Source organism: Oryctolagus cuniculus, chromosome 16 (assembly GCF_051225735.1).
Source record: "Oryctolagus cuniculus isolate XC-2025 breed Fujian yellow rabbit chromosome 16, ASM5122573v1, whole genome shotgun sequence".
Taxonomy (NCBI): Eukaryota; Metazoa; Chordata; class Mammalia; order Lagomorpha; family Leporidae; genus Oryctolagus; species Oryctolagus cuniculus.
The window spans coordinates 37,759,222-37,773,244 of NC_142882.1; the positions used below are offsets into that span (position 1 = coordinate 37,759,222).

A 14,023-nucleotide genomic window follows, 5' to 3' on the forward strand; every position below is an offset into this window, starting at 1 on the left:
CACTTAGGTTACATACTTAAGGTTGCCATTGTGTACAGACAACATTTTACAAAATAGTTAATGGAAAATGTGCATCAGGAAAAAAATGCATAAATTTCAAAAATGTGACAAAATAGATTTGTTTTCTAATTCCATTGTTTTCATAAACTGTTCAAATTACCTTCATAAATATAACTTCTGGATAACACAGATGGTCACTCTTTTTTTTTTTTAATTTTTTTTGACAGGCAGAGTGGACAGTGAGAGAGAGAGACAGAGAGAAAGGTCTTCCTTTGCCGTTGGTTCACCCTCCAATGGCCGCCACGGCCAGCGCGCTGCTACCAGCGCACCGCGCTGATCCGATGGCAAGAGCCAGATACTTATCCTGGTCTCCCATGGGGTGCAGGGCCCAAGCACCTGGGCCATCCTCCACTGCACTCCCTGGCCACAGCAGAGAGCTGGCCTGGAAGAGGGGCAACCGGGACAGAATGCGGCGCCCCGACCGGGACTAGAACCTGGTGTGCCAGCGGCGCAAGGTGGAGGATTAGCCTAGTGAGCTGCAGCGCCAGCCGGGATGGTCACTCTTGTTCTCATCATTATTCATGGTGGTGGTTCATCTGTTGATTCATTTACCAGTGAAATCAGTGGGTATTTCTGACCTATATTGCCCATCTGCAGTTATCAGATTTGTTTCCCTCAAAGTCCTATTGTTTTATTTTTCAAGAAAGGTATTTGAGAGGTAGAGAGTTCCATTTGCTAGGTTGCCCTCCAAATACCTGTGTTGACTGGGCCTGGTATGGCTTTAACCAGAAACTTGATTCATGTGTAGAGTGTGGGTGGAAAGAATCCAAATACTTGATACATTATCACTGTTAACCCAGGATCCATATCACCAGGCAACTACAGTCAGGTCTCAAAGAAGGAATCTAACCCAAATACTCTAATGCAGAAGAGCATGGTAACTACTGTACTAAATGCCCCCCCACCCCATTTTTTTCTAATCTTATTTTTGTGTGTGTGTTTTTTTTTTTTTAAGATTTATTTTTATTTATTTGAAAGAGTTACAGAAGGAGGTAGAGACAGAGAGAGTGAGAGCAAGCGAGAGAGAGAGGTCTTTCCTCCACTAGTTCACTCCCCAAATGGCCACAATAGCCAAAGCTGAGCTGATCCAAAGTCAGGACTGGGGGCTTCTTCTGGGTCTCCTATGTTAGCTCTGCCAGCCAAGAGCTGGGTCACTGGAAACAGAATTGCCCTGAGGTCAAATGATCCCCATTTCAGAGCTGCAGACCTTGTTGGCTCTTAGCTGAAAAGACCTTCACTCTACCTAGCTTTTCTTTTTCTTTAATATATTTTTTTTTATTTGAAAGAGTTACAGAGGAGGTAGAGAAAGAGAGAGAGGTCTTCCATCCATTGGTTCACTCCCCAGATGGCCACAATGGCCAGAGCTGCACCAATCTGAAGCCAGAAGCCAGGAGCTTCTTCTGGGTCTCCCACATGGGTGCAGGGGCCCAAGGATTTGGGCTGTCTTCTACTGCTATCCCAGACCATAGCAGAGAGCTACATTAGAAGAGGAACAGCTGGGACTAGAACCAGCACCCTTGTTACCAAGAGTCTGTCTCATAAAAGACATTTTTCTTGTATAAATTATCCTGGAGTTTTTTTTTCCCATAGAGGCATAAGAATAATGAAGTATACCAGATATTTTGAACATTTGTGGAAATGAAATAAAAATATGCTTGATAACAATATTTGAAGCACATATACACAATAGGTTTTCTTACTATTAAGCTTTTCCATGTCCTTAGGAAAAAAATTTTTTTAATCACTCTATTTTTTTGTGCTACTCCACTTTTATTTCCTCATTTTCTTCTCAGTGAATGTCAGTTTTTCATGAGATTTTGTGTTCCTTCTTTTTCTGATTTCTTTATTTTTGGTTCTCTCTGAGACATTTCAATCATTGTGATGGTATCATACATTCCTGAAATTCTGCTGCTTCTCAAACCATTGTTTGCAGCTTAGATTTCTCTCTTGACCTCTAGATCATATGTCCAGCTGTCAGTCGGACATCCCCTCATATTTGACACTGAAAGTGTCAGGCATGAGGTTACTAAGATCACTCTCACTTTTTTCTGTTATATTCTTGGTCCTTTTCCCCATTAGTTTGTAATGCCAGTTTCTATCTCACTCCTCATGTACATAGAATGGAATTAAAGTGCATTTCTCCCTCTGCAAATTAAATCAGTAGTGAATTCTGTTCTTACTTTTTTCCATTTTTTTTTTCTTACAGGTACTGAGTTTGCTGTTCTGTTGTCTTATTGCTTTGTGTCCTGATAGTCAATGGTCACATCTCACTCTTTTTTCTTCCCCTGTACAATTTAGTTCTTTCTCATTTGTCTCTATGGGAATGATATTTAAATTACACATCTATTCAAATAATTACATGTAATTGGTCTCCATTAGTTAAAACCTGTGTTTTTATGGGGCCGGTGCCATAGCTTACTTGGTTAATCCTCCACCTGCAGTGCCGGCATCCCATATGGGTGCCAAGTTCTAGTCATGGTTGCTCCTCTTCCAGTCCAGCTCTCTGCTGTGGCCCAGGAAGGCAGTGGAGGATGGCCCAAGTTCTTAGGTCCCTGCACCCTCATGGGAAACCAGGAGAAAACACCTGGTATCTGGCTTTGGATTGGCATAGCTCCAGCCATAGCAGCCATTTGGAGGGTGAACCAATGGAAGGAAGACCTTTCTGTGTGTCTCTCTCTCACTGTCTAACTCTGTCAAAAAAAAATTATTTAAAAAAAAAAACCCTGTGTTTTAGCAAGAAAACAATCATTTTCATGTACAAATAGATTATTTTGAGAGGAAATATTAGGATGTTTATGAAGATACTTTATAAATAATTTTATAAAAATAACAAAATCAAAAATTTTTATTGTTAGAATTAGGTCAAACATTTAAGGACCACTTCATTATTAGTTTCATAAACACCTCTACTGACATTATCTGTTCTCATAGCCCAGGACTACTTAACCAGAAATGGTAGAGTTCTTAGCCCTATTACTTGGCCTATGTTTTTTGTGCTTTACCAACTAACTGGTTTCATCATAATCATGTGAATAATTCATACACAAAATTTAACTTAGTTGGTATTTCAGTGAGCTGCTACCTGATAATAAAGAAAAACAATTTTAAAGATTTTTTTATTTGAATGGCAGAGTTACAGAGAAAAAGGAAGAAACAGAGAGAGACCGTCCATCTGCTGGTTCACTTTCCAAAAGGCTGTAATGAATGGGGCTGGGCCAGGCCCAAGACAAGAGCCAGGAACTTCTTCTTGGTCCCTCACATTGTTGCAGGGGTGCAAGAACTTGGGCCATCTTCTGCTGCAACAGTGCATTAACAGAGAGCTGGATTATAACTGGAGTAACTGGGACTTGAAGTGGCACCCAAATGGCATGCCAGTACTGCAGGCCATGGCTTTAACCTGTTGTACCACAGTGTTAGCCCTCAATGTGTTTTTTTTAAATAAAATTGTCTCCCTGATTATTGATGTTCTCCTATAGTTTGACTAATATACTAACTCAGCCATGTGTTTATACTAATGTCTGCAGATTACAACATGAGCTTGTTTCAGAATTGTAGAAGAAAGGTCAGTTCTAAAATAATAAGGAAAATCTATTGTCATAATTTGAGAATGATAAAATTATTTTAGGGGCAAGAGATTATCTTGTGATTTTTGCTTTCTGTTGCCATATATATTTCAAAGTAAGCTGCATCTTGTATAGAAAGTAAATAAGACATAAACAGTCTTCCCATCTAATGACCTTGAGGTGATATATTGAGTAAAAATGTGCTGTTACAACAGATGTTGGTATCATTTGAAGAACTGGCTGTGAACTTCACCCAGGAGGAGTGGCAGCACCTGGACAATGCTCAGAGGACCTTGTATAGGGATGTGATGCTGGAGACCTACAGCAGCCTGCTGTCCTTGGGTGAGTGAAACTCTCCTGTCATACAGAAGTGGAATGTATTTTTCCAATTTGACAAAACATTGAACACCTTACAAGGTTTAGTGGTAAGTATGTAGGATTTGAGACAATGAAGAGTGGAGAAAGGATTCAAATTGGCATTTTTGTTGCACAACTTATGGGACCAAGCTATTGTCCTTCAATGAGTCTAACTTAGTGGTTTAACTAAGTCCAGCATTACTTCCCATTAACAGGGTACTGTATTTCCAAACCTGAGGTGATCTTGAAGTTGGAGCAAGGAGCAGAGCCATGGATGGTGATAGAACCCCTAAACCAGAGTCTCTCAGGTCAGTCATTACACACTGAGCAGGGAGGCTGGGACAGAAAGGAGTTAAAGTAAGGTCTCAGCAGATGTTGATTGTGTAGAGCTCCTCTCAGACACAGGCATTCTGCAGACTGAAGGCAAGGTTTTCCTTCTGATTTTGGTGAATATTTTCATAAATGCTGTAAATGTCATTTCTTTCCGGCTCTAATTAGGCTGTTTTGTATGTTAGATTCATCCTCTAAATTCTAACTTGTTCTGGTCTTTTCTTTCACACCCTGCTTTTCTTCAGACATGTATTTATGTATTTATTAACTCTTCCACTGCTTATTTGGCCACTCACAGGCACTGGTTAGTTACTAATTGCAGAGATTCATGGTTTTGGCCAGGCACAAGCATTGGCTGGTGCACAAATTTAAGGACTGAATGAGTGAATGTGAGCTCTGTCTCTATCTCACTGTCTCTTCTTTATCTCTTTTTCTCTCTCAAATAAGAAAATCATGGGCTGTTGTGATAACTTGGAAAAGGAGATATGTTCTGTTTTGTCATTGTCTCATTCTGTGGCCCTCAAATGAATAAATAGAATCAATCAATAAGAACATAATGAATGGTGTCCAAAAGGAAGCCTCTTTAATATGATATTAAAAATCACAATGCTAAACAGGATCTGGCATAAGAATATGGCAATTGGTGGTCCTAAACTCCCCCCAAGAGAATCAGGAAATTCTGTTTCAAAAGGCTAAGTGAACTCCCAGATTCATGTTGAACAGGTCACATATGTTTGGGATGAGACTTTTACCTAGAATTCCCCCTTCTTTTTCTAAATATATATTTGATTTCCTTAAAAGGGAGAGTGACCAAGAGAAGTAGAGACAGAAACAGAAAGAGATCTTCCATCTGCTGATTCACTTCTCAAATAGTTGCTATGGCTAGGGTTCTTCCACATGGATGGCATGGATTGAAGTACTTGGGCTGTCTTCCACTGCTTCTCCACTGCTTTCCCAGGAGCAATAGCAAGGACCTAGGTCAGATACGAGCCACTGGAACTCAAACTAGCACTCCTGTATATGATGCCAGTGTCACGGGAAGTAGGTTAATCTTCTTTGCTACAATACTGCCCTGGTCTTTTTTATTATAATTGTAAAACAAGAAAGAGGTAAAGAAATGCAAAAATGTTGCATTTTCTATGAATAACAGAGACAAGTGCTCTTCCAACATAGAAATCAAATGATGGGGCTGGTGCTATGCCATAGCTGGTAAAGCTGCGGCCTGCAGTGATGGCATCCCATCTGGGCGCCAGTTTGAGTCCCGATTGCTCTGCTTCCAATCTCACTCTCTGCTATGGCCTGGGAAAGCAGTAAAAGATGGCCCAATTCCTTGGGCCCCTGTACCCATGTGGGAGACCTGGAAGAAGTTCCTGGCTCCTGGCTTTGGATTGGCATAGCCTCCGGCTGTTGTGGCCATCTGGGGAGTGAACCACAAATAGAAGACCTCTTTCTGTCTCTTTGCCTCTGCCTCTCTATAACTCTGCCTTTCAAATAAATAAATAATTTTTTTTAAAAGAAATCAAATGGTTTCAGAATTTTGATTTATCAAGCAGAAGTGTATATACTGTGGACGGGGTGAATACCAAGTGTGTTTATTTTAGAATGAGGTGGAAAACACTTTTCAAAAGAGAAAATGTGTTTCATAACCTGTTCCCTTAAGTCACTGTGTGTTTTGGAAATTTTCTGTCTATTTTCCAGTACCAAAAAGCTGAAGATATCAGGCTTTTTAGGAGTATGGGGGAAAGCTGTCATTCTAGATTGCAGATGAAAAGATATATTTCATATGAAAAACCCCACAGTTAACTTAGTCACTCTCCTTGAAAGAATTAATAAGAGATAGCATGGGTACAGATCATTCTGCTAAGTTATGGTGCTGATTAGAGGACAGACACATGTCTCTCCTGCACCTGCAAGAAAGTTATCCAATAAAGTTTTCCTATCTCTAAGACTGAATATTAGCAATGAAGTATAAAACACATCATTTTAATAAGAAGAAAATGAGAAAAAGAAAAAGGAAAACATGATTGCTGGAAAACACTAAGCTTCTTACTCTAGGAAAACAGTGGGTGAATATTTTTACCAAGTGTTTCCCTATTCTTAAAATGTTTACTGAATGATTTTAATCTACCTGTAGGCAAAGTGACAGAATATCTTGAAACTACTGGTTCACTCCCTAAATGCCTTGAACAGTTAGAAATAGGCAAGCTTACATCAAAGAAGGAGGTACCTTTCTTAGAAGGGAGGAGAGAACTTCCACTTTGACTAGGACCTTGTCTCAATATGATCAGAGTTGGCGAACTCAAAAGGCTTCCATAACCTTGGCAACAAGAGCCTAAGGTGATTACTGACACTATAATTTGTTAAGTTAACAACAGGAGTCACTGTGCACTTACTCCTCATGTAGGATCTCTGTCCTTAATGTGTTGTACAATGTGAATTAATGCTATAACTAGTACTCAAACAGTACCTTACACTTTTTGTTTCTGTGTGGGTGCAAACTGTTGAAATCCTTACTTAATATATACTAAATTGATCTTCTGTATATAAAGATAATTGAAAATGAATCTTGATGTGAATGGAATGGGAGAGGGAGCGGGAGATGGGAGGGTTGCGGGTGAGAGGGAAGTTATGGGAGGGGGGGAAGCCACTGTAATCCATAAGGTGTACTTTGGAAATTTATGCTTGTTAAATAAAAGTTAAAAAAAAAAAAAAAAAAGAAATAGGCCAGCTTAGAGCCAGAAGCCTGAAAGTCCATCTAGGCTTTTTGAATATATGGAAGGCTGTTAGTCATCTGAGCTATCGTCTGTTGCTTCCCTAGATAGACTAGCAGGAAGCTGTATAGGAAGCAGAATAGCCAAGGCTCAAACTGGGATTATTGTAAGATGCAGTCAATGCACAAACTGGCTTGATCCACTGCACCAAATCAGCTGCCCCACCCCCACACAGAAACTACTTGAAAGAAATCATTTAAGTTAATTAAAATAATTTAACATTGGAAAAGCTGGATTACTTACATTGAGGAGAAAAAAGTATATAATGTTCACAAATGAGCTTCTGCTAGTGTGTTAAAATGGGATCCACTAGGAGAGTTAGGAACTATTGTGTTAACATTCCAAAAGAAACTCTTAGATGTGGTTCATGGATTTGGTTACTTTTTTTCTCATTTCAGTTGCAAACAGAAAGAATGACCTGTTTGGAACCAGCCAGAAAAGTCAAGAAATAAATTTGAGGCAAGTTGTATTCACAAACAATAACATATTAACTCACAAGACAGTTGATTTAAGAAAACACTTAAGCTGTATTTGATAACTGGTTATAAAAAAGGGAAACCCCAGGCATATAATTTATTACAGAATGTGCTTCTCCTTAGGGTGCCTGATGAGATGCCAGTGGGAGAGAAACTGGATGGCCCTAATGTACCTGGAAACTCCTTCCAATGCTGGGAGCCTCATAGTTAGCATCATATGATTCAGACTGTGCAGCAGCCATTTGAGCACAATAGAAAAGGGACAACCTTCAGTGGGAAGTTACTTTTTAAAAAAAGTAAAAAAGTTCATTGTGGAGAGACCTCTAACAAGCTATATGTCATTGTAGAAAACACAACTCAGATTGAAGAAAAAACTGTCCAAAAATGTGTCTACATCCATGAACCTCAACAAACACACAGAGAGAAACTCTGTGAATCCTTTGGGCATGAGAAAACTCTCATTTGCAAATCAGATTTTAAATTAAATCAGGCAACACTTACAGGAAAAAAATATGTATGTAACTCCTGTGGGAAATCTTTCAGCTGTTCATCCTGCCTTACTATACATCACAGAACACACATGGGGGCAAGCCCCATGAGTACAATGAATGTGCAAAAACTATTTACCAGAATTCAGACTACATTAAAAGTCAGAGAATCCAGATGGCGGAGAAATCTTATGAATGTAATATATGTAGAAAAGCCTTTGCTGGAAGTCACAACTAATTACACATCAGAGAATTCACACGGGTGAGAAACCTTATGTATGTAACATATGTGGGAAAGCTTTTCGCCAGAAATCACCACTCACTGCACAGAGAATTCACACAGGGGAGAAACCTTATGAATGTAAAACATGCGGTAAAGCCTTCTGCCGGAAGTCACAACTCATCATACATCAGAGAATCCACACAGGGGAGAAACCTTATGAATGTAATACATGTGGAAAAGCCTTTTCCTGGAAGTCAGAACTTGTTAAACATCAGAAAATTCACACTGTTCGTGAAAGACCATATGAATGTAGTACATGTCAAAAAGCTTTTTGCCGGAAGTCACAACTTGTTCAACATCAGAGAATTCACACTGGGGAGAGACCTTATGTATGCAATTCATGTGGAAAAGCTTTTTGTCATAAGTCAGTTCTCGTTACACATCAGAGAATTCATACTGGTGAGAGACCTTATGAATGTAATACATGCGGAAAAACCTATTGCCATAGATCAACCCTCAGTATACATCATAGAATGCACACAGGGGAAAAACCTTGTTCTTGTACTACATGTGGAAAAGCCTTTTTCCGGAAGTCACAACTCATTACACATCAGAAGATTCACACAGGGGAAAAACCTTATGAATGTAATGAATGTAGAAAATGCTTTTCTAGGAGATCACACCTCAGTAGACATCATACAACTCACACATAATAGAAACTTCTTGAATTCAAGGAATGTGATGTCTTTTCCAAGAAGTTAGACCTCAGCCATCAAAAAAAATGGAATGAATGTGGGTAATCCTTTGCATGAAGTTTCAGAGGATTTTGAGACAGTATGTGAATGGGGGATAGCTTTCTACGATAAGCAAACTTTGACCATCATATAACTGGCACAGTTGAAAATCCATCTGAATGCAGTGGATGTGGAGTAACTTTTTAGTCTATGGCCAACTATAACATCCATTAGCGAATTCCATAAGGAAAACACTATAGAAGTGAAAGGGATGCGGAAAAACCTTTTGTTGAACATCACAGCACTGCAGGTATTAGAAAATTCACATGACAGAGCAATACTGAAAGACAGAGCAGGCTTTATGTTCTGCAAAATTCACTGTGACATACCATGTACATATTTCCCTTCACATATTGTGAGTGGACCATGTAAAAGGAGCTTTGCTTTTCACATGTATTTTGTTAACAAATAAATTTTCAGTCAATAAAACTTTTTTGAAATAACATTTTCATCAATTATGAAGTTTTTTTGTGTGTGTAACTGTTGTGCTGGTATAGGCATGTCACCTAACTCCTGTATCAAGCATAATTACATACTTCCAGGTCTGGATTATGAGTATTCTGTCAGTAGTAGGGAGTGAGTTTCTAGTGAGTTCTGTAGTCATGAGAACCCCAGACTTGTATTTCTGTAGGTCTTGCCCAAATTACCAGATGTGTGTTTATAGGGGTGAAGAGGGAGATATGAGCAGTGTTTTGCTGACTTAAAAGTTCAGGCAGTCTTCTTGGCTTTGATTCTGTTCCAATATTTAATTGTTCAAAGATTTATTTGTTTTGAAATTAAATTTTCTTCAGAAGAGCTAAGTGAGAGAGATGCAAAGAAAGACACTGACAGAGGTAGATCTTCCATTCAGGACTTTACTCTCCAAATGGGTGCAACAGCAAAGTCTAGGCCACACAAAAGTTAGGAGTCATTAATTCCATCCTGGTCTCCAAGGGCCCAAGCAATTGGGCCATTATTTGTTGTCTTGTGTGTATTAGTGGGGAGCTGCTTCAGAAGCAGAGTAGCCAGGACTCTAACCAGCACATCAGTATGGCATGGTGGCATTGTCTACAGCAGATTTATTGTGTCACATTGGTGGCCACATCCCTGTTTACATTTGCTTTTGTTCTTTGGATTGTTTTCCTTTCAATTTGTTGTGCTGGTTTAATCCTGTTTGTAATTGCATCCGGTCTAGATTAGATTCATCTGGCATGATTATGATCACTATTTTATTTCATTAAACTGTTTTGACATGATATGGAAGGTAGCTAGTGAGCATCAGGAACACACAGCCACCAGCAGCACTTTTAGTTGCAGCTCCACATTGCCCAAACCATAGCCTTTCCATGCAACTGTCAGAATTGTGCCAGCTAAAGGTATCCAATATGGCTGCAGATTTGGCAGACTCCCTACCCATCAGTAACCTGAGCCTTATTTTCCATCATGGTTCGTATGCCATGACATTTCCTCTATTTAAACATGTGTGTTCTAATCACAGGTGCACTAGATGCCATGACTGTACTGAGATTTTGAAAAAAAAAAAAAAAAAAGGAGAAACTTAAAAAGATCATGCAATGATTGGTGATTTCTTTAAAATCCCTGCCTCTTTTGCACTTAGTGTCTTGAATTTCTACCTCCTTTGATTCTTCACCATTTATCCAATTCTATTTAAGTTCTTCCAAGAGCTGGACAAAATTCACATTATGGTGACACCTGCTGTGGGCCTTCACGATATGTTCTGTAGCTGTCAGACATCTCTCTTCAGCAATTCTGTGTTGACTGCTAAACACCAGCAGATGTGAGGTACCACATGGAATTGCCACTAAGTGTGAACCCCATGTGAAAGACTGAGGTAGCTCTTGACAACAGTGTATATATGTGCCTGGTGAGGGGTTGAAGAATGTGCCATGGAAATAGATCTTTAAAAATGATTATTATCTGATTGATAACAGGAAGCAAATTAGCTAAATAATTACACTTATTGTAGCAGAAATGTCATATTTATCATTTGTTTTTAAAGAAAAATGTGGGATGCATGTTTGGCACAGGGGTTAAGATACAGCTTGGGAAGCCCACATGTCATCTATGTCTGGGATCAAGTGATTTGGCTTCCAATTCCAGCTTCCTGCTAATGCACATCATGAGATGCAGCAAGGTGATGGTTCAAGTACTTGAGTGCCTGCCATCCACATGGGAGACTGGAATTGGTCTCCAAGCTCTGGGCTTTACCCTGATGTAGCATTGGTCTTTCATGGTGTTATGCTCAATAGATGTTGAAAGAGAATCTAGCAAATACTACAGCTTAGTCTTTGGAGCATCACTGTAACTTACAGATAGAACATGACTTTGTAATACAGTGGATGTTCTAAATACCATTTTTCATACACCTAGAAATGCTCCTTATGCATCTCTATAATTTTTTGTCTCAACACCTATTGGTTTACAATAACACTGGGTATATTATTTCAGCCATTTTATTATAACAGGGTAAGGAATGTTTTGTTGCCATTTGTAAATAAGTATTAAATGAAGTAAATATTAAATGAAGCTCTTAGTATTTTCATTAAATTTTAGTAAAATTTTGTAAACTACTTGGTTAAATATGTCTTTAAACACTGCAAAAATGAAAAAGTACATAAGTAATTTTTAAATAAATTGCACTTTTTACACGTTTTATGATCCTATATGTAGTTTGTGCTAATATGAAATTGTATGTTTGTAGTCCCCAAATTACTTGACATTCTTTCAAACTCATTTAATTGGCATATTCTATATTCTGTTGTCTTGTGCTCTGCTCTTAAAAATTAGTAGTGAAAAATAGATTTCTGGGGGCTGGTTCTGTGATGTAGAATGTTAAGCCTCCACTTTTGGTGCTGGCTTCCCATATGGTCACCACTTCATGTCCCAGCTGCTCCTTTTCCAATCCAGCTCTCTGCTTATGACCTGGGAACACAATGGAAGATGACCCATCTGGGGTCTTGCACCTAGGTGGGAGATCTGGAGGAAGCTCTTGGATCTTGGCTTCAGTTCATCTTAGCTTTGACCATTGTGGTCATTTGGAAAATGAGCCAGTGGATGGAAGATGCCACTCTGTCTCTCCCTCTCTCTGTAACTCTGCCTCTCAAATAAATAAATCTTAAAAAAATAGATGTATGAATCTATCATTAAAGTGATTATGGACTAGAACTGTGATTCATAGTTGGTAGAAAGCATTTTATTGTAATAAAATACATAACTAAATATTGGATATATTAAGTGTACATTTTAGTGGTATTAAATATTTTTGTATTACACAGCAACAATTACCATCCATCTACAGAATTTTTTAAATTCCCCCAAGTAACATTTTGAGTGCATCAAAACTAATTCCCTGTTCCCTTCCATTAGAGACCCTGGCAATCACTACTTACTTTCTTTATTGTGTTTGTCTACTTAAGAAACCTCATATAAGTGGAATCATACTATATTTGTATTCTTCCTACTGGGCCATTTCTAGTCTTTGAGGCATATCCTTATTTTAGTATGTGTAAAAATTATCTTACTCTTCAATTCCAGGTATATTTAATTGTATGTTGCTCTCATTTGAATATCACTTTGGGGTTAATTTCCCATTGAGAGGCATTAAGGGTGGAAAATTAATCTGAGAGCTGGGACTTTTGGGAGGTGATTAGGATTAGAGGAGATCATCAAGGTGGAACTTTCATGTCATGTCTTTAAAAGAATACAAGGAGATACCGAAAGAGACTCATACATGTTCCCTGTTACCATGTGATGATGCCCTGTGCTTCCTCCAGAACTTGCCAGTGAGGTCATCACCAGATGCAGCTCCTTACCCTTCAACCAGAACTGTCAGCAAAAATAATCTTTTCTGTTTGTAACTTGGTCTTTCTTAATGCAACATTAGCAACAGAAATTAAACTAATACATTTGTATATACCACACATTCTATTTTCATTTATCTTTTCCTAGAAAGCTGGGTTTCTTCTATGTTTATTGTTAATAATGTTGCTGTGAACACCTGTGTATAAATATCTGTTCTAGTCCCTGCTTTCACCTATTTTGATTGGATACTCAGTAGTGTGGTAACAGATAATATGGAGATTTCAGTACCACCTTGACTGCCTATTAACCTTTCTGACTCCTCACATTCCCTCCCCCAGAAGAATGGACCCTAACTTTTGTTAGGAGGTATGGGACAATGACCACTCTGGATTCTACAAGCTGAGTAAGGGCAGTGTAGGGGATGGCAGTCAAGTAAGGGTTCCAACGGGAGGTGGCCTATGGAGGGGGACGCAGTGCCAGCTTGCAGAAACTGCCTCCATCCAAGGTTTTGTGTGCCTGGCCATCTAGAATTTCACTGTTTCAAGTCCGGAGAAAATGAAAGGAGATTAAACACAGGGTCTAAAACAAAGAGAAGTTACTAGAGGACCTAAGAAAGGTTCTGTCTAATCCAGGAGGAAGGTTTCCTGTTTAGAGGCAAATAACACCAGAAAGGAGAGGGATCCTGTATTTATGTTTCACTGTGTCATGAAGAGTGAGAAGAAAGCAGATCTGGATTCAAATAGCACCAAGTCTCTTTGCTGTTACTGAATCTTAAACTTTCTGTGGTATTTTACTTCTTGTATGTCTTTGAGACTAAAGAATAGATTCTTATTTTGATTTTAAGTAATTCTCATCAATTTTACTTAAAAAATTGTCCCTGTTGCTACTCACTGTCAAGCATAAATTCAATAAATAATTCAATTTTAATGCTTACATACTTAATATTTAATTATGTTTGTAATTGCCACAAATCTCATAAAAGATTCATGGTTTTGTTTGTGTGATTTGGAAGCTTTGGAGATGTTGATTACATGTGCCATTAGAATGCAATTTTTTAAAATCCTGTAACAGGTAACTCAATGCTCACTAAAATGGAAAAATCCAGTGCATGTGTTGAAAAACACCAACTGATAAATTTGGAAAAGCTGTTAAGTACTGTA

At 38.6% G+C, this 14,023-nt stretch overlaps 1 protein-coding gene across 18 annotated transcripts in view; it reads left to right on the forward strand.

Annotated features, from left to right (window-relative positions):
* Positions 1 to 9,507, forward strand: part of LOC103345893 (zinc finger protein 809) — a 55,844-nt gene extending 46,337 nt beyond the window's left edge. For all 18 annotated transcript variants that reach the window (XM_089315106.1, XM_070059534.2, XM_089315112.1 and 15 more), the window contains 4 exons: positions 3,839 to 3,965; positions 4,196 to 4,288; positions 7,480 to 7,540; positions 7,681 to 9,507. In XM_089315106.1, the coding sequence (XP_089171232.1) occupies positions 3,839 to 3,965; positions 4,196 to 4,288; positions 7,480 to 7,540; positions 7,681 to 7,768 (369 nt within the window). In that variant the 3' untranslated portion in view covers positions 7,769 to 9,507. The remainder of the gene's footprint in view (positions 1 to 3,838; positions 3,966 to 4,195; positions 4,289 to 7,479; positions 7,541 to 7,680) is intronic.
* Positions 9,508 to 14,023: the final 4,516 nt, after the last annotated feature.